Source organism: Mycosarcoma maydis, chromosome 2, assembly GCF_000328475.2.
Source record: "Mycosarcoma maydis chromosome 2, whole genome shotgun sequence".
Lineage (NCBI taxonomy): Eukaryota > Fungi > Basidiomycota > Ustilaginomycetes > Ustilaginales > Mycosarcoma > Mycosarcoma maydis.
Genome location: NC_026479.1, coordinates 305456 through 323804, shown reverse-complemented (window position 1 = coordinate 323804; position 18349 = coordinate 305456). Strand labels below are relative to the sequence as shown.

At 53.2% G+C, this 18349-nt stretch overlaps 8 protein-coding genes across 8 annotated transcripts; 4 read left to right on the top strand and 4 right to left on the bottom strand.

Annotated features, from left to right (window-relative positions):
- Positions 1-254: 254 nt before the first annotated feature.
- Positions 255-869, bottom strand: UMAG_00926 (60S ribosomal protein uL13; the record flags this gene model as incomplete). The annotated part of the gene is made up of 1 exon (XM_011388630.1): positions 255-869. One exon carries the CDS (start codon positions 867-869, stop codon positions 255-257), a length of 615 nt encoding a protein of 204 aa, XP_011386932.1.
- Positions 870-3119: 2250 nt separating this feature from the next.
- Positions 3120-3512, top strand: UMAG_10621 (60S ribosomal protein eL32; the record flags this gene model as incomplete). The annotated part of the gene is made up of 1 exon (XM_011389052.1): positions 3120-3512. The coding sequence occupies one exon, from the start codon at positions 3120-3122 to the stop codon at positions 3510-3512; it is 393 nt and encodes a 130-aa protein (XP_011387354.1).
- Positions 3513-4275: 763 nt separating this feature from the next.
- UMAG_10620 (uncharacterized protein) lies at positions 4276-6141 on the top strand (the record flags this gene model as incomplete). Its single annotated transcript, XM_011389051.1, has 1 exon — positions 4276-6141. The coding sequence occupies one exon, from the start codon at positions 4276-4278 to the stop codon at positions 6139-6141; it is 1866 nt and encodes a 621-aa protein (XP_011387353.1).
- A 1654-nt stretch (positions 6142-7795) lies between these two features.
- Positions 7796-9412, top strand: UMAG_00924 (putative translation elongation factor EF-1 alpha; the record flags this gene model as incomplete). Its single annotated transcript, XM_011388629.1, has 2 exons — positions 7796-7816; positions 8054-9412. The coding sequence occupies 2 exons, from the start codon at positions 7796-7798 to the stop codon at positions 9410-9412; spliced, it is 1380 nt and encodes a 459-aa protein (XP_011386931.1).
- A 1085-nt stretch (positions 9413-10497) lies between these two features.
- Positions 10498-11766, bottom strand: UMAG_00923 (ubiquitin domain-containing protein DSK2; the record flags this gene model as incomplete). The annotated part of the gene is made up of 1 exon (XM_011388628.1): positions 10498-11766. One exon carries the CDS (start codon positions 11764-11766, stop codon positions 10498-10500), a length of 1269 nt encoding a protein of 422 aa, XP_011386930.1.
- Positions 11767-12125: 359 nt separating this feature from the next.
- On the bottom strand, positions 12126-13394 carry UMAG_00922 (TFIIH/NER complex subunit TFB4; the record flags this gene model as incomplete). The annotated part of the gene is made up of 1 exon (XM_011388627.1): positions 12126-13394. One exon carries the CDS (start codon positions 13392-13394, stop codon positions 12126-12128), a length of 1269 nt encoding a protein of 422 aa, XP_011386929.1.
- A 480-nt stretch (positions 13395-13874) lies between these two features.
- Positions 13875-16487, top strand: UMAG_00921 (uncharacterized protein; the record flags this gene model as incomplete). The annotated part of the gene is made up of 1 exon (XM_011388626.1): positions 13875-16487. The coding sequence occupies one exon, from the start codon at positions 13875-13877 to the stop codon at positions 16485-16487; it is 2613 nt and encodes an 870-aa protein (XP_011386928.1).
- Positions 16488-17037: 550 nt separating this feature from the next.
- UMAG_00920 (putative DNA replication factor C subunit protein) lies at positions 17038-18196 on the bottom strand (the record flags this gene model as incomplete). Its single annotated transcript, XM_011388625.1, has 2 exons — positions 17038-17529; positions 17627-18196. 2 exons carry the CDS (start codon positions 18194-18196, stop codon positions 17038-17040), a joined length of 1062 nt encoding a protein of 353 aa, XP_011386927.1.
- Positions 18197-18349: the final 153 nt, after the last annotated feature.

Below are 18349 nucleotides of genomic sequence, written 5' to 3'. Positions count from 1 at the left end.
GGTTCGGAGGATGAAGAAGGGAGAGTAACCGCGACGCACAACCCGAATGATGGTCGAAAGGGGAGTGCATGCAGCCTTTTGATCACACGACTTGGGGAAAATCAAGTCGCACAAAGCATGAGGAGACCAAAAAAAACACTTGCTACAGCCACGAAAGTAAGAGGCTGGAGCAAAGTCTAAACTGGCGGTATCGTCGGAAAAGGCAGCCGCAGCTAGTGTGACGCCTCGTTGTCGATCAAGGTGGTGCGAACCGCTTAGTAGCCGTACGAAGCGAGCTGGGCGTTGACGTCCTTGAGCTTGTCGGCGGTGGCGGTCTGAGCGGCGGCGCGCTTCTTGGAAGCAGCGACCTGGCGCTCGTGGTAAGCCTGCTGCTTGACCTTGCGCTTGGCCTCGAGCTTGTCGACAGTCTCCATGTGGTTCCAGCCAACCTCGTGCGAGATACGCTTGATGGTGGCGAACTTGCGGCCGGGCTTAAGACGGAGGACACGCAGAGCCGCAGGGATGACCATGAGCTTCTTGCGGTCGTAAGGAGGCGGGACACCCTCGTAGACCTTCAATCGCTGCAGAGCGGCGGCACCACGAGCGGTCTTGTGGGGAATCATGCCGCGGATGGCCTTGTAGAGGATGCGCGAAGGGGCACGGTGGTGGAAGGGACCAGCCTTCTTGGGGTTAACCAAGTGGCGCTTGTGCAGGTAGGCGTGGTACTTCAACTTGTTGCGGAAGAACGAGCCCGAGACGTTGATAAGCTCGGATCGAACAACAACGACCTTCTGGCCCGAGAGAAGCTCCTTGGCCAGAGTGGCGGCGAGACGACCGAGAAGGTGGCCCTTGCCGTCAACGATGTATGGGTTTGCCTGCTGGAGGGACATCTTTTGTGTTCAAGTGTGGTGGTGAGGTCGAGCGGGAAACAAGAAAGAGAAACAAGGGTCAGTCTTTTACTCTGACAAAACCAATTTTATGAAGCACGCCCAGCTGCAATATCGACAAGACCATATCCCAACATCAACCCTCTGGCATCCAACTTCCAGTTGCGTAGTGCAGAAATGATAGTGTCGTCGGAAGCATTCTTTGTAAGGGTTTACTGACGCATCGCACTGACTCTTGACCGTTCGTGTTTCGCCGGTCAAAAGGCAAAGGACAAAGCCCTCAATACGAGGACTGCTGCAGATGGCTGTGTGAATCGATCCTGGGATAGTCTGTGGCGATAATGTACAGATCTATCTCTATCGTCATTGCTCTGTCGGACCAGGCCCACTACATCAGACTCAGCAACGTGAAATTGGAGCATGATCGGCAAACCTGTCGTAGAGCGTGGACCTGAGAATCACGAATTACCGTGACAGTGGATGATGCGATGGAATCCTGTCTGTGTACATTGGTCACTCCATTGTCCTTCTTCGATCCATCTGCCAAGATACTGTTGCTGCTCCTGTTGTAATATGCCCATTGATCTTCTGCTTGGTGATGCGTGAGGTCGATATGAAGAGACGTTTGGCAAGTGTAGATATGAGACTGCGCGGTCATCCGTACCGTTGCAGGTGCTAACGCTGGGCGCAATACATGATACGTGTGTCGGGGTAACATGATACGTGTGTCGGGGTGGTCGAATAGCAGCAGCAATGTGAAGCGGATACTAACCTTGACAGTATGATTCTTGACGGGTGTGGTGGTGTCGAGGATGATGACGACGATCAAACCTCAAATCGCAGTACCCAGCCAAGTCAAGCAAGCATTCCCAACCCTTGCACGCTCAAGTTGCACGCTCAAGCTTCCGACTTCAGCAGGATCTCCAGCTGACATTGACTCACTCGTTCATTCCACCTCACTGAGGCACTCTCCGTTTCAGTGTCCAACTCGAACCGTTCTAAGATCCGGTTCGAATTTGGTCAGGCAAAAATTGTAATGACCTCAATTGTGAATTGAGCGGTCACGTGTAAGTCCGGCCGACAAACTAGGGCGGCACTTCAGCCAAGGCTATGGACGAGAAGATTTTTAAATTGATTTCCGCTGTGCGAGGCTTGGAATTACCAGTAGGTCACAGAGAGTTGGAAGAGAAAACAAGTGAGTTGGCTGTGAGCTTGTCCGTCATGAATGGCTCTCGACTTGGCCAGACTCAGGCAAACAATTCAGCCCCAGCAGACATAGACTTGACAGTTCAGTCAGGCTCGGTGGCATATCGTCAGTCAACCCGAAATCTTGAAGCTGCTCACTATCATCTTTGATCACCACCATCCTCACCCGTCAAGAAAGGTAAGTGTTGCTGCCCATCCCTGTTCACGATCTTTCGCACCCGGCCAAAAGGACAACAATAGACGCCTGATGCCGTTTCGACAAGATAGTATTGTAACATCAAGCCAGCGACAAAGTAGAGCAATCCATCACTCCGACCTGCTATACAGCGATACTGCCCAAACGCATGTCTACACCAATTTCGACCATATCAGTCACACAGACGTTCTTGCTATGATGCTCATGCAGAAGTGCTTGCGTCAACATCCTTCTCAAACAACTCGACACTCAGCATTGCAGACACCACTCCGCCCAGCCTTGCAGATAGCTCTTGCCATCCAGATCGAGCACAGAGATGATTCTAAGGATAGCAGAGTGTCATCTTTACTGTATCGACCCTTGACATCAAAATTGATGTTCTCATTAGATGGTGACGGGAAGGTAGAGCTGTTCTGCTCACATGGGAGTGAAGGTCTCAGACGTTGGAATAATGGAAGATGGTAGACACAGGGCGCTTTCGATACGGATGGTTAAATTATGGACTCTACTCAGGCGTTCCGAGTTTCGTAGAAATCATAGCCTTGGTGATACCGCTCAGACACCAGTCTTGCAGTGTTTCTTACCAACATTATTCATGGACACTGTGCAAGCCAGAACATCAGCAGCTGCAGCAAGTACTGCTATTTATTCGTAAATCTTTCAGCAGGATACACAATTAGTTGGTCAACAATCGCTCACAAATCGACGCTGTCTCGTAGACTTCAGCAGGAACGCGAAAGATCCTGCGCACTCGCTCCTTCCTTACCCTCTTCGACACATCTTGCTGACTCTCCATCGTGCTTCTTTTTCACTTTTGCGCATCACTACCCTCTCGTCCTCAGATCGTCAAGATGGCTGCCACTTCCATCCCTATTGTCAAGAAGCGCACCAAGGCCTTCAAGCGCCACCACTCGGACCGATACCACCGTGTCGGCGAGTCGTGGCGTAAGCCCAAGGGTATCGACTCTGCTGTGCGTCGTCGTTTCCGCAGCACCGTTCGCATGCCCAAGATCGGTTACGGTTCCAACAAGAAGACCCGTCACCTCATGCCCAACGGCTACCGCCGCCTCGTGGTCTCCAACGTCCGTGACGTCGAGCTCCTCCTCATGCACAACGGTGTTTACGCTGCCGAGATCGCGCACAACGTTTCGTCCAAGAAGCGCATCGACATCCTCGAGAAGGCCAAGGCTCTCGGCGTCAAGGTCACCAATGCCAACGCTCGTGTTCGTGCTCAGGAGGCATAAATCTATCGAACCATTCCTTGACCATCGATTCCTAGTCCCACTCCACTCGCTGACGGCGATTTGAATACAGAACTGTCAACAACGTGACGACCTCGTCCATCATTCGCTCGCATCTTATGTACAACCACATTCACACACATTCTGCACGCCTGGATCGTAGCTGACCCTTGCGCAAAATATCAATCGCCCCCTAGCGCGGGCCCGATCGAACCACTTTTCCTGTCTCTCGTTTTCAGGTGCATGACTTGTGTTGCTTCTGTGGTGTTCGATGCTGCTGCCGACTTGCTGATGTTTACAGGGAGCAGCGTTGAAAAGTTAGAGCCTGATCACGCATCATACAGTGCAAAGTTGATTCGCAGTCACGAACCACGAACGATGATGAATCACGAATCGTGAATCGTGAATCTCGTGCCTTGAACGATAAACTCACGACTATGAAGAGTTTATCTTTTGTTAAGCCACTTTCAAGTCCGACTCCCGACACGCCGCAACGCCGCAACGCGAATGGTGTGGAGCTGAGTGTGCATTCATGTCACAAGCTAGGGTCCTCTCTCCTTCCGCATCACCAAATGCATCGCAGCACTAAGCAGAAAACGGCACGCAGCGTCCTTTCGTTGCAACGTAAGATCGGACAACAGCCAGGGAGAGTCGTTGTACGTGCTGCCGGCCTCAGCACCAGAGTGGAGCCCTTCTCTGGACTGTCAAAACGTACGCACAGTTGCGGGAACCGAATGATCACAAGCCTCAACCAATTTCGGGAACCATGAGTGAAGGCAGTGGGTCAGCATCACCAGCTCCAAGAGCTTCCCCTGGGGAGCTCGGCCCTGGAGGAACGAGGCCGAAACGAGCGATTCGTCCAACCGCAAAAGCTCTACTTGCCCGGGAACAGTCACCGGAGGGTTGGGAACATGGGGGTGGCCGGAGATCACAGCCCTCCCGGCCAATCCGAACCTCATCAGGTGCTCGCCCGCAAATCAAGCTCAAGATGAAGGCTTCAGGGGGAGGTACTGCCGCAGGAACCGGACAAGGACCCAAAACACAAGCTTACATGCAGAGTTACGATCGCGAGCTCGACTCCGAAGATGATGAGACGGGTCAAGGACTTGCGTTTGAGGAGCAGCTCATCTTTCGTATGCCCGTAGGGCCCGAATGCGACAAACTCAGAGACAGCATCCAAAAGCGGCAGCTCGGTGACGATGTGTGGTTCAAATTCAAAGACTCGAGGAGAGCTGTTGTCCACGTCGGCGACTCGCTCTTTTCGGCCAAACTTGTCGATTTACCCACCATCACGGAATCACACAAGACCCTCGACAACCGCCAATTTTTCAAGGTCGCTGACATTGCACAGATGCTCGTTGTGGAAGGCAAAATCGCCGACGAGTCCCAAGCATCATCCGGTGGCGGCGGGAAAGGTTTCAACATCGACGATTTCATCTACCCTCACGGCATCACACCTCCTATGCAATGGGCCAGGAAACGACGTTTCCGCAAACGGGCTGCGCGCAGAGCCATTGAAACAACCGAAAAGGAAGTTGAACGACTCCTCAAAGCTGACAAAAAGGCGGAGCAGGTAGAGTATGAAATGATTGACGCTGCGGATGAAGGGGGCTCAGAAGAAGATGAAGACGAGCAGCGAGGCGGTCAAGCTCGACGTGGTGCCACCTCGCCCGGCGGATCGCAGGCGGAGACACCTATGCCTGACGGCTCAGACGTCGGCTCGCAAGACGAAGGTGCCGACGATGGTGGCGAAGATGGTGAAGGCCAAGGGCATCGCCGCCGCACCGACATGGACGAGGACGGAGGACAGCATGGCTATGATGATCAAGATCTCGACGAAGACGACGTGGATGAGGACCTAGCAGCTGAACTTGACGCCGCACTCGAGGAAGAGGAAGACGATGATGACGACGGCTCAACACGAGGTGCTAATAGCGAGGCACAGAGCCGCGGCAGTGACCAGGAAGACCTTTGGGATGACGATGACGATGACGACGCAGACGAGGCGGACGAAGAGGACGAATACGAAGAAGACGAAAATGATGAGGAGAAGGAACAACGCGTTCGAGAAGCGCAACTTGAAGCAGAGTGTCGCGAGCTCGAGACACTCGTCCGCAGGAAGCAGGCCGATGTCGACGGTACCATGAACCTCATCATCAAAAATCGTCATCAGCAAGCACTCCGTAAACTCGCCACGGAACGTGACATGAAGCGCAATCAGCTGGCTGACCTCAAACAGACGCGAAAAGAGCGCAAGGAGGCAAGCCAAGCTGCAGCAGCGTCAGCAGCAGCTGCTGCTGCTGCAGAAACAGAAGAGGCTGCCGGTGCCTCGTCCCACGCTGACGCCAACATCCAGTCCCGGGCGGGAGATGACTATATCATGCAACCACTGGGGCATTCACAACCAAGTGTCACTGCAAGCCTCTCATCGAGCGCCACGGCAGATGCCGTCGCTAGGGATGATCCACCGAAGACGCCATCACAAAGCCGAGGTATGCCACCTCCGGCTCTGCCAGCAAGCCGGAACGCTTCTCAACCTTCAACAACTGCTACTAGGCCTGAAGCGTCCATTGCACAGTCACAAGAAGGCGGCGGCGATCTTTGGGATGATGACGAAGAGGAGGAAGAGTGAATGTGAACTCTGCTCCTGTTTCAACCTCGAATGTTTTTCCTTACTTTGTACACTCGCCGTCTGACGCTGCGTACTGATCATCAGGCGGCTTTCCCAGCTATCAGTCTCTGTGACTGCAGCATGTATTTGTAATCAACCACGTCGTTAAGAAAAGAGCAACAGCTCCTTTGCCAGATCTCGCGGCATGCGGTGCTTGATATGTCCAAACGTACTGTGCCTGAGATGCCTTGCCTGAGTTGGACCAAAACAGGCTGGGCTTGTGGGTGGAGCGTGGAGACGATCAGCAGCTTATACTGAGCTTTCATTGTACAGTATGTCCGGAAAAACAAAAGGTCGAGACCGTCACATCCGAATCATCTCCGCAGTTATCACACGCACAAACCTGATCATTTCCACGCGTGACGTCCCTGATGAGCTGTTTGTCTCCATGAGACGTGACTCAAAGCCAGGCTGACTTGGCCAACTTCCGCCAAGTATTGATTAATATTTAAAAGAGGAGCGCGGAGTAGCCTGCCTAAATTATTCACGATTACATTATCTTGTAGTCGCTTTTTTTGGTTCAACACATTCAAGCATTTCGATCCAATTTTGAAAGTGAGATGCCACAAATTGGTATGGAACAATTCAACGCAACTGAGTGGCATGTCCTCTACACTCACCACATTGTGGCAAGATCGGCTCACGCGACCGCATTGGATCAGTTACCTGGCTTCAGATCGGCAGGAAATTCTTTTTCGGCTGAGTTTAGTCCTTTGCCGCAGTCAAATTCTCTCCCTCTGTGGCAAAGATCACCTTTAGCTCCCTGCTGTTACTCGATTTCTTGTGTCATTCCAGAGGCTTCACTCTGAACACCACAAGTAAAGATCTTGTATATTTGGCTTGCATACTGGATCGAGCGACATCCCGAAAGCAAGCCAAGGGGCGCACATGAAAGGATAAGATCAGGGCGGACAGCATCAATCATAACTAGTGTGCGCATTCATGTTAGGTGCACACAACAAGTTGGAGGAACGTGCGCAGCAATAGTTCATCAGTCGTGACTGGTCCATGACGCTCGTAGCTGTTGTCCGACATACTGTACTTCCTTGTAGAGTTCCGTCGATCGATGGCTCAGTTTCCTACAGTCACAGAGTGGCTTGTGGGCCCCAGCAAAGTCTGCTTGCTGATGGTTCGAAGAATCTCGATTTTAACTTAGTCAGAGACTGCGCCTCAGCCAGTGGTATGCTTGTATTCACTTTGGAAATCTGTATTCTGTTGCAAATCTGCATGCAAGGAAGCTTTCAAATTGTAATCCAACAAAGGAATTCAGCATGTCTGACAGACATGCAAATTTTCTGGCTTTACAATATCTTGTGTACTGATTTGGTCGATGCGCTTCTTCTCAAATCTGCTCGGACCTCTCGCTGAGAATTCGACCAATGAGGCGCGAGACGAGAGGACGCTGGAAGTTGAGGCGCAAGAAAATTTTTCTCTGGTTCTGCGCGGCAGAGACGACCAGATTCGCCCGCTTTTTTCTGCGTTGGGTGCCTCTTTTGGGTGCCAGACTTTGTGTGTACGCCAGCGAGACGTTCCAATAAAGGGCGCTGTCTCGGCACTATCTTTCTTTCTTTCCTCATACATCGTATCATACCATACACAGACAACATCATCGAAAATGGGTAAAGAAAAGGCTCACGTAAGTACTCGACAACAGCATGGCCTACATGTGGGCTATGGCTGCGTGCATCGACATCGACTAGGACATCGCTCTCGCCATCAGCTTGGTCGTCGTCACCAAGCTTGGCTGAGCGTTGGCCGTGGCGGGAAGTAGGGCTTGAACCATTTCCATGATTTGAGATGTAGCGCCTTCTCCAATTTCTCCATAACTGCAGTCTCTGACCTTCTGTAATATCTTTTGTTTCCATCACCACAGGTTAACGTCGTCGTCATCGGACACGTCGACTCCGGTAAGTCGACCACCACCGGTCACCTTATCTACAAGTGCGGTGGTATCGACAAGCGTACCGTCGAGAAGTTCGAGAAGGAGGCTGCCGAGCTCGGTAAGGGTTCCTTCAAGTACGCTTGGGTTCTTGACAAGCTCAAGGCCGAGCGTGAACGTGGTATCACCATCGACATCGCCCTCTGGAAGTTCGAGACCCCCAAGTACATGGTTACTGTCATTGACGCCCCTGGTCACCGTGACTTCATCAAGAACATGATCACTGGTACCTCGCAGGCCGACTGCGCCATTCTCATCATTGCCGGTGGTACTGGTGAGTTCGAGGCTGGTATCTCCAAGGACGGCCAGACCCGTGAGCACGCTCTCCTCTCGTTCACCCTCGGTGTTCGTCAGCTCATCGTTGCCGTCAACAAGATGGACACCACCAAGTACTCCGAGGACCGATTCAACGAGATCGTCAAGGAGACCTCCAACTTCATCAAGAAGGTCGGCTACAACCCCAAGACCGTCGCCTTCGTCCCCATCTCCGGCTGGCACGGTGACAACATGATCGAGCCCACCAAGGAGATGCCCTGGTACAAGGGATGGGAGAGGGAGACCAAGGCCGGAAAGGTCTCTGGTAAGACCCTCCTTGACGCCATTGACGCCATCGAGCCCCCTTCGCGCCCCACCGACAAGCCCCTTCGTCTTCCCCTCCAGGATGTCTACAAGATCGGCGGTATCGGCACTGTGCCCGTCGGCCGTGTCGAGACTGGTATCATCAAGGGTGGTATGGTTGTCACCTTCGCCCCCTCGAACGTTACCACTGAAGTCAAGTCCGTCGAGATGCACCACGAGACCCTCGCCGAGGGTCTGCCCGGTGACAACGTCGGCTTCAACGTCAAGAACGTTTCCGTCAAGGACATTCGCCGTGGTAACGTCTGCTCTGACTCCAAGAACGACCCCGCTCAGGAGACCGAGTCCTTCGTCGCCCAGGTCATCGTCATGAACCACCCTGGTCAGATCGGTAACGGTTACGCCCCCGTTCTCGACTGCCACACCGCCCACATTGCTTGCAAGTTCGCCGAGATCACTGAGAAGATCGACCGCCGAACTGGTAAGTCGATTGAGAACAACCCCAAGTTCATCAAGTCCGGTGACGCTGCTCTCGTCAAGATGATCCCCACCAAGCCCATGTGCGTCGAGTCCTTCTCGACCTACCCCCCTCTTGGCCGTTTTGCCGTCCGTGACATGCGTCAGACCGTCGCTGTCGGTGTCGTCAAGTCGACCACCCCCGCCCAGAACAAGGGTGGTAAGGTCAGCAAGTCGGCCGCCAAGCTCGGTGCCAAGTAAGCGTCGTCGTTATCAACGACTTCCTATGGCGACCAAAAGTTGCCAGTTTTTTTCCTGCCCGCGTTTTTTCTCCCGGTTTCAACGCGGAGTCAAACGTAAACCCCAGTCGTTTTCCCCTAGTTCCTCTCCTGTATTCTCTTCGTTTTTCCTTGTTTGTTGACGACGAAATGCAGATAAAAAAATCTCTTCCCCCTTATGTTTTGCATTCTATGCGCGTATGTGTCTTATGGATGGTGTGGACTGTGTCTGCAGTGGATATGAACGAGGTCGGTTAGGTGAAGACAGTGGACGTGCTGCGGGTCAGGTTCCAAACAGTCAGAGCAAGGAAGCTTGGATGTGTTGATAGCTTTTCGGTACTTCTAGACAAACATGAACACGATCGATGGTTGCTGCAGGTGTTAGGGAAGCAGCCGAATTGACGAGCAATGATGATGAATGATTTGGATGAATGACGGTGAGAAGGCTTCTTCTCAGCTGCTTTGGCGCGAGCGCGCGGCCTTTTGTCAGCATTGCTGGCAAGCAGATCCTCATTCTTGCGCTGTACAAGACAGTAGAGAGTGCAAGGGGCAAACGAGCCTCGAGTTGTTTGCGGCTTCACAGTGTTGAAGAGATGTGTGACAATTGGATGCGGTCGAGTATGAGGATGCTGAGCAAAGGGACGACCTGCAACTTGCCGGTCTCGACGGTTCGAGGTCTTGCGAATCAATAACCGAGTCTGTATATTCGCCTCGGTATCAATCGGCGACCTGTCTTTCTGCCCAAACTAGCTGACAACCTTCAAACGGGAAGACTCTCTTCGAGCAACACCTGTGCGTGTCGAGTACAGATGCGTACTTCAAGCTGGTCTTCTGCACTTAGGTAGTCGCTCAGAGTCGTGAGTCGACGCGCACAGGCACTCGTGACTCGCTTTTTACAAGATCAAGATCAACTACTTGCATTTCTTCAAATGTGCACTGGGCCTCTGCATCATACCTCTTTCTCTCTTTGATGCCTCTTACAGCTTTCTCTAGTTTGTGAAATGAAGTACAACCTTGTAGTGAGACCAACGTGAACGAGATGGCTACATTCGTGGTATCGCACACTGACTAATTGCCGGGTGCAGGTGGGTTCGGGTTGTCCAGCAGGATCCCGATGGCACCCTCTACGCTTCCGCCTGCCATCAACAGTGCCCTGACGTTGGCCTGGCCATCATAAAAGCCCATCGCCTGCATCTGTTCTAGCTGCGACGAAAAGCGCTCCTCAGGGGGTCTCGTGTCGCGCGATGCGGCAGCTCCTCCGCCAAGTCCTCCGAGTCCTCCAAGCCCTCCGAGTGCACCAAGTCCACCGAATCCGCCAGCACCTCCTGCTCCGCCAAACATCTGCTGCAGGAAAGAGGGATCCGTGAATGGATTCGGCGGCGCCTGTCCGCTCGAAGCATCAGAGCCAGTGTTGCCCTGTGCGTTCGTGTTGTTATTTCCGACACCCGCGAACAAGCCTCGATTGCTGTTGTCGTTGCTTGCACCGTTGCCAGGCTCGCCAAATGCACCGGGAGGCGGCCACTGTCCACCGCCACCGTTGTTTGCGCCGCTACCAGCACCAAGGCCACCAAGACCGCCCAGACCTCCGAGACCTCCAAGACCACCCATTCCAGCGCTTTCCATCAGCTGTGACATCTGCGCCATCCTTTGCATGGTCTCAGGGTTGGTGATCATCTCGCGGAACTGTTCAGACTGCATCATCTGGCGCATCTGTGGCGCCATACCTTGCAGCTGAGGGTTCATCGCGATCATTTGATCGATGAATTCGGGACGTGACATCATGTCGCGCATCTGGCGCTGCACTTCGGGATTCTGCATCAAGCCCATCATCATGTTAGGATCGCGTGGATTGACGCCCATGCCTCCAAACGCTCCGCCACTCTCATTGAGCAGTCGCGCCATGTGTGGACCGGCATAGTCTGCGCGATTCAATGCCGAGAGGGGATTGTTGGTGAAGTTCTGGCCGGCCGAGAAGTTGGAAGGCACACCTTGCGCTTGGGACGACGCAGCATTGGTGGAAGCGCTACTTGCTGCTGGTGCAGTACCTGGTACGGATGGGTTCCCTGTAGTAGGCGCGGATCGAGCGGCTGACTTGACCATATGAATGGTGTTGCCATCCTTGACCTTGTAGACCGAAAGTGCCTCTTCGTCCTTGAGCACCTTGCCTGCGTAGATGAGCCTCTGAGCATCGGCGGGGACGTCGGGCTTCTGCTTTTCGATGGCCTCCTTGAGTTGTCGCACCGTCTGGTCAGAAGTGATCTCAATGGCGAGCTTCAAATCCGAAGGACCTTTGATGTTGATCTTGAGCGACGTTGCCACATCGCTGGAGTCTGTCATATTTAGTGATGTCGTGGAGCCGCAGATGAGGATGAAATCGATACGAGCTGAGTGGATGTAAAGAGGTCAAGATTTATACTTGGCTTTCAAGTTTGTGGTGATACGATGTGGTGTCAAGCTTCCGGTTCATGTGGAGTTTTCTGGTGAATCTCCATCCAATTCGCGATTCACGATTGTCTCAGCAGCTGGGCACAAACCGACAAGACATGCAAAGCTTGGCCGCGCACTCTGCACAGCGTGGTGCGTGATTCGTGTTGCGTGGTCACGGGTGCCCATTTTCGGGTCATTTCGCGCGAGAAGACTGCATTCAGCTTGCACAGTAAGAGTCGTGAATGAAGCAACACGTTAGCGCTGCAATTTCATGCTGGAGCAGCAGTGCCCGCATCGGCAGTGAATTGGAGCTCATTCTCGTACCGTTGCAACGTCTCCTTGGGAAATTTGGACCGACAAGTAAGACAGGAGGGCTTGGGCGAGCAGAATAAACTCAGACAGACGCTGCAGATGTATCCGATATCGACGATCTTGCGATGACAGAAGCAAGCAGCCCTGAAATCAATTTTCTCGAGGCTTGGCAGGTTCATCACGCCTCGCATCGACCGTGACGGCAGATACGTCGTAAGCAGAGTCTGCACTAGACTCGACCGCATATCTGTGGCGCTTGCCGTATCGCTCTTGCTCTGGTCCTCATCATCGGCGAGACGGAAGTACGTGCCCGAAGTGAGGTAGGACGCCTGCTGAAGAAAGACAGTATCTTTGCCAAACAGCTTGCAGACGTCGATGGTGATGCCCTTCTTCTGCGCCGCAAAAATGCAGTTCATCATTGGGATGTACTGTGTTGAGGCGTCCTGCGTCACGCTGAGGATAAGAATACGCGACTTGAAGCTGCCTATGCTACCGGCTCCAACACTTCCACCCGCACCTTGCGCCGTGTTTGCGCCACCCGCTCGAGTCTGCGCCGTTGCGGCTATCCCATTGCCAGTATTAGCCGCGTCCGTAGCGTCGCTCAGTCCAAGCCGATTGAGGTGACAGAGAGCTTGGGAGAGGGCAGACACGATGCCGACATTGATGGAGCGGCTAAGCGTCGCATGCTTGACCGCTTCACTATCCGCACTTGCATGGACAGCTTCTTGCGCTTTCTTTGCCCGGTCAAACATCGACTTGCACGTAGCCCGGATACCTTGCTCGAGATGGTCGTCGACCAGTTTGAAGTGTTGGTATGTATTGGCATCGGGCTTTTGTGCGCTGGTGGACGCAGCCGAATTAACTACTCCCGTACCCGTCGCCTTGGCTGAAAATGAAGCTGTCGAGTAGAGGAGTTGCGCGGTTCCTGTCCCCGCTGCAGCATAAATGGCAAGACCGTTCTCGTGCTGCATTGCCATGTGCGCATTCAGAAAGATCATGATAGCAGCAAGCGCATCTTCCAGAGCTACATCGCTGGAAACTTGCTTATATTTTCCCTTGTCGAGTGATTCGGATCGCCTCGTCCATGCTAGTGGGTTGATGTCCAGCACGAGCACAAGAAAGTCGGGAGAGGTGCGTACCCCAGTGCTCTTGGATGACTGAATGTGCGAGAACCCAGCATTGGCGATTTCGGTGGTCGACCTGGCTTGCGTTGTTGCTGCCGGCATCGTATCGCAGCTCCTACCGATAGTGCCCAATGTGGACTGAACTCCTGAGGGTCCGACAGTGAGTCGTCGGCACGTGATGTGGTGTCCGGAAAGGATTACGAGTGACAATCACGAATCAGTTGACGTTTATTGATAAGTGATGTCTGACAATCTTCACACTCACGGCTCAGGACCTTGAATCACGAATCGTGGATGTGGAGAACTTAGGGAGGCTATCCTAAGGTCTAACAAGCTGTATTTTCTCGCACGTTGCACGTCATGTGCGTTCCCCGGCTTCCGACCCTCTTTCAAGAATTTTTTGGAGCAAGCGGCTTGTTTGAGTCGTGAGTCGTGAGTTGTCAAGGGTTCAAAAATACGAAACTCTTGGTACAGCCTCGGCCAAGAGCACACATCGACGTCTATCCGTTGGAACCAGCGCTTTAGCCTCACCTCTATTCCACGTTCATCAAACGGACGTTTTGCGAAACAAGGTGCTCCATCATGTTCTCGGTCAAGCGCTTTGACGCATTCAGTGCATCGTCTCCGTCAGGCAGCAAAGACGATCCCGCAGATACGGCCAAGCTAGACGCTCTCAACGAGAGGATCTTGAAGAAGCGCAAACTCGTACAAGGAAACGAAGCGTCAGGCTCAAATCTTCCTGGGACGAGCACATCCTCAGCATCATCCAATGCTGCCTCCACTGCAGTACCAGCCCCTTCTGTAGCACGCCCCGCCCTCAATATTCACCCTTCTCGGCTAAATGTAGCGCCCTTGCTACGACAATCCGTAAAGAAGGCCCAGACCGGACCCAGAGAGAAAACGAAAGCCAAACAGAGATACCTGAAGGCCAAGAAAGAGCGTCGCAAGGCTAGGATACGTGCTGCGCCCAAGAAATCAAAGGCCGACAACGATGGCTCACAAGCAAGAGCAGACAACTCGATCGGCTTGCATTTGCCCGAAGAGGAAGCTTTGCATCGTCGCGAGGCAGCCCGAAAGAAAAAAACGCAACATTCGCCGGTAGCGCAAAAAGCTGACTCCGATTCCTCTTCTCCTTCAAGCTCGGACTCGGATTCGGATTCGGATTCGAATTCGGACCGACACTCGGATCAAGAGTCGAGCTCCGACTCTGAGCAAGATGACGTCGAATCAGCATCCCCTTCCACGCCGAAAGCGTCAACATTAGAAACGGAAACGCTTTCGGCAGATGTTGAAATGGACGTCGACGTCGGAGCCCAAAAGGAGGACAAGGCGCTCGAGAGATTCCCTCTTGCTGGCGTACGCAGGGCTGTTGATCCCAAGCTGATCCGCTCGCTTGGTTTGCCAGAAGGTCTTTCGAACCGAACCGTCGTTGATCCAACCCTGTCTCGCCCTCTTTGGCAGCAAAAGGAATTGAACAAGCCAGCCAATCCCGCTAAAGCATCTTCTCCTCCCCCACTCGACGGCGGCGCTCTCGTCGACCAAGAGATGGAAGAAGCCTCTCCGGATGACCAGGAGTCGGTAACCATCTCAGCTCGCAGCAGTGCCAGTGACGATTTCAGCAAGGTTGCCTTGAGCGATATCGTCCGATCCCGCCTCGAGGCACTTGGTATCAGCGAATGGTTCGCAGTCCAGGTATCGGTGATCCCATGTCTGCTTGCCCAGCCCCAAAGTCGGTCTCTTTACCGCCCTTTCGCTCCGCCGCGCGACCTGTGTGTCTCTGCGCCGACAGGAAGCGGAAAGACGCTTGCTTACAGCGTTCCGATTGTTGAAGTGTTGCGCACGCGCCAGATTGTCCGTCTGCGCGCTCTCATTGTGCTGCCAACACGTGACCTTGTCTCGCAAGTCAGGAGTACTCTAGAGCTTGTGGCCAAGGGATCTGGACTCCGAATCGGTACCGCAACGGGCCAACATAGCTTTGCGCACGAGCAGAATCAACTTGTCGGATCGAGCAGCGCTGTCGATCAAGACCAAGACGAAGCACAGTCAGAGCCCAAGATCGACATCCTGATCGCCACTCCAGGCCGATTGATTGATCATCTTGATTCAACGCCCGGCTTCAACCTCGCTCACTTGCGATTCTTAGTCGTCGATGAAGCAGATCGCTTGCTCAACCAGTCCTTCCAAGAATGGCTCCGCCGGGTTCTTGCTGCAACCAATGGCAAGACGGATCAAGCTGAACGTGAACGTGCCTCACAGAAATCCGGGCCCGCTCAGGCTCCATTCGAGCTCTTTTCGTCTAGCGCTTCTGGTTTAGGCGCTGCAGCGACGTCGACTTTGCAGGAGGAAGCAGCACCCTCGGTCCAAAAATTGCTGTTCTCGGCAACCTTGACTCGCGACCCAGCCAAGATCGCAGCTCTCGGCCTACGCAACCCTCACTACATCACTGTTCAGGATACCAACTCGGCTGGAGACGAGGACCAAGGTCGGGCCAATGGGGTACAGCAGCACGAGCAATTCTCGCTACCGCACTCGCTGCATGAGCATATGCTTGTTACAACGTCGGCCGACAAACCCTTCCATCTGCTCTACCTTCTTCACCGGCCCGACGATGTGAATAACGAGTTGGGTCGCATCCGCAAGGCGCTTTGCTTTACCAAATCAGTCGATTCAGCTGCCAGGTTGGTCAAGCTGTTGGAGATTTTTGAAGAGGTCAGGGTCGAAAACAGTCTTATTGCTCGTGGAAGCCGCGCGTTGGTTGTCAAGAATTACTCGTCCGAGCTCAAGCCTTCCGATCGTCAACGGATCCTCAGCGCTTTCGAGAAAGGTGAGATCGACTTGCTTGTTTGTTCCGACCTGATCTCGCGAGGAATCGACCTTCCTTCAGTCGAGCATGTGATCTCTTACGATGCTCCGATCGATCCGGCAAAGTATGTGCATCGTGTGGGACGTACTGCGCGCGCAGGTAAGCACGGTGACGCTTGGACTCTCGTCGAGGAGCAGGAGGCTCGTCACTTTAAGAAGACGGTTCGTACCATCGCTCGTCGAACGCCCATCGCAAAGATCAGGCCCAAGAAGCTCAGGGAGAACGAAACCGTTGACTTCGTCGAGGGCGACGCCGTTACGCGCGAGCTGCACAAGCTGAGGGGCGCATACGAAGACGCTCTTGCAAGAATGTCTACATTGTATCGCAACTAGTGGATTGCACATAGCCTCGCGTCTTGATGTCGTTAATGCAGCAATCGTGAATGTTTGCGCAACAAACTTGGCTTTGGCGTTGTTCGACATGCGTTCGTTTCAAATGTTTGAAAATGCTGATCACGTCCGATTCGTATCGACACTGCCATCGTTCCGTACACGCTCCTGTTTCGCCTGGATCTACGAGTTTGTGCGAGCTTTGCAGCAGCGCAAGTTGAGTCGGTCGCCATCCGTTCTTCGCAGTGAAGCGATCATGTAGATGATGACGAGCCGCGAAGAATGAGCAAGGGGAGAGGAGGCATTTCAAGTTGACACATCTCTCGGCCTTCGTTGCTGCTAAGTGCAGTTCAAGATGCTCTCCAGTGTCACCGCACTATTCACGGTCCTCACAGACGCCACCCGGTGCCGAGCTCTCCAGCGGGTACAAGCGACCTCGTCGCATCGGCAATACATGTATTCGGCCCAAGATGTACACAGCGCAAGAAGCGTAGTCATGATCAGCAAATGTCATGACATTGCCCGTCATGGCAAGTGAACGAGCGCGGGACGCTCAGTCATCCCACGTCATGCCCAACAAGAAGCTCTTCTGAATATGCATCACTGCGGCAACAAACGCTTCTAAATGAAAGATGACCTTGCTACCTGTCCTCGTCCTCAGCTCATAAAACGCGGCCTTCTGGACGATGGCGGCTTTTACCTGCGCATCGACCTTCTTGACCAGATTATCGGTGAGATGCTTGAGGATGAGCGTTGGGGGAATGGCGTGCACGAGGAGCTCGTAGAGCTTGGATCGTACAGCGAGCAGGTTTTGTGGTGATGGATCCGAGAGGATCAGGTCGGCGGTTTTCGTAATATAGATCTCCCAATCCGGTTTGGCAATACCGATACCACCGGATAGATCGGGCGATTGCATCCGGAGAGCTTCGAGTACGAGCATAGCTTTTCGAAGATTGCCATTGCAGTCGTCGCAAATTTGGGTTTGCACAGCATCGGGGATGTTGAAGCGTTCCTTTTTCGCTACGTGGTTGAGTACCGTTTTGATCTGTACCGAGAGACAAGAACGAGAGGGCATTTGCTGGGCGTGGTCAGATGAAGCTCCCTTGAAAACTCTGCTGGCACCGCAATATACATAGACTTACCTCTTCATCTGTTGGCGCACCGACTCGGAGCAACAGACAACGTGATCGAATTGGACCGATAATTTTGCTCGTGCTTGTCGCGCACAAGACTAACCTCAAATTGCCCATGTACTTCTCCATAGTCCTCCTCAACGCACTCTGTGCATCCCTACTTAACGAGTCGGCTTCATTGATCACTACCACCTTGAACCTATGTTTGGCGTTCAAATCCACATTTTGCGTCTGTGCAATCTCCTTCAAGATGTCCTGGATCACCAATCGATCGTAGTTGCCCGCATCCGAAGGCGTCAATTCAATGTGGTAGTTGGATGAGACAATATTAACGTCGATCTTGCGATTCGAAGGCGTCACAAATACTCTCTGATCGATCTTGAGCTTGTAAGTGCCGGGACCGTAGAGTTGGCGAAGGAGACAGGCAATGCGAGTCTTTTTGCCAGCTCCTGATGGACCGTACATGAGCATGTGTGGGAAATCTTCATGGTCTGCCAACGATGAGAGCCGCTTAGAGAGATCTTGGTGGTAGTGCAGCTCGGAGAGCGCTTTCGGTCGGTACTTGTCGACGAACAGCATTGTGGCGCGCGATATGATGGAAGAGAGCAGGTCGAGCGCAGAAGAGTGACTCAACTACCAACCCAAGCTCGAGGATCGCGCCAAATTTCAACACGCGCCAAAACACACACACACATACACGCTCAGGCTGAACCCACGCGACAAACTCACGAC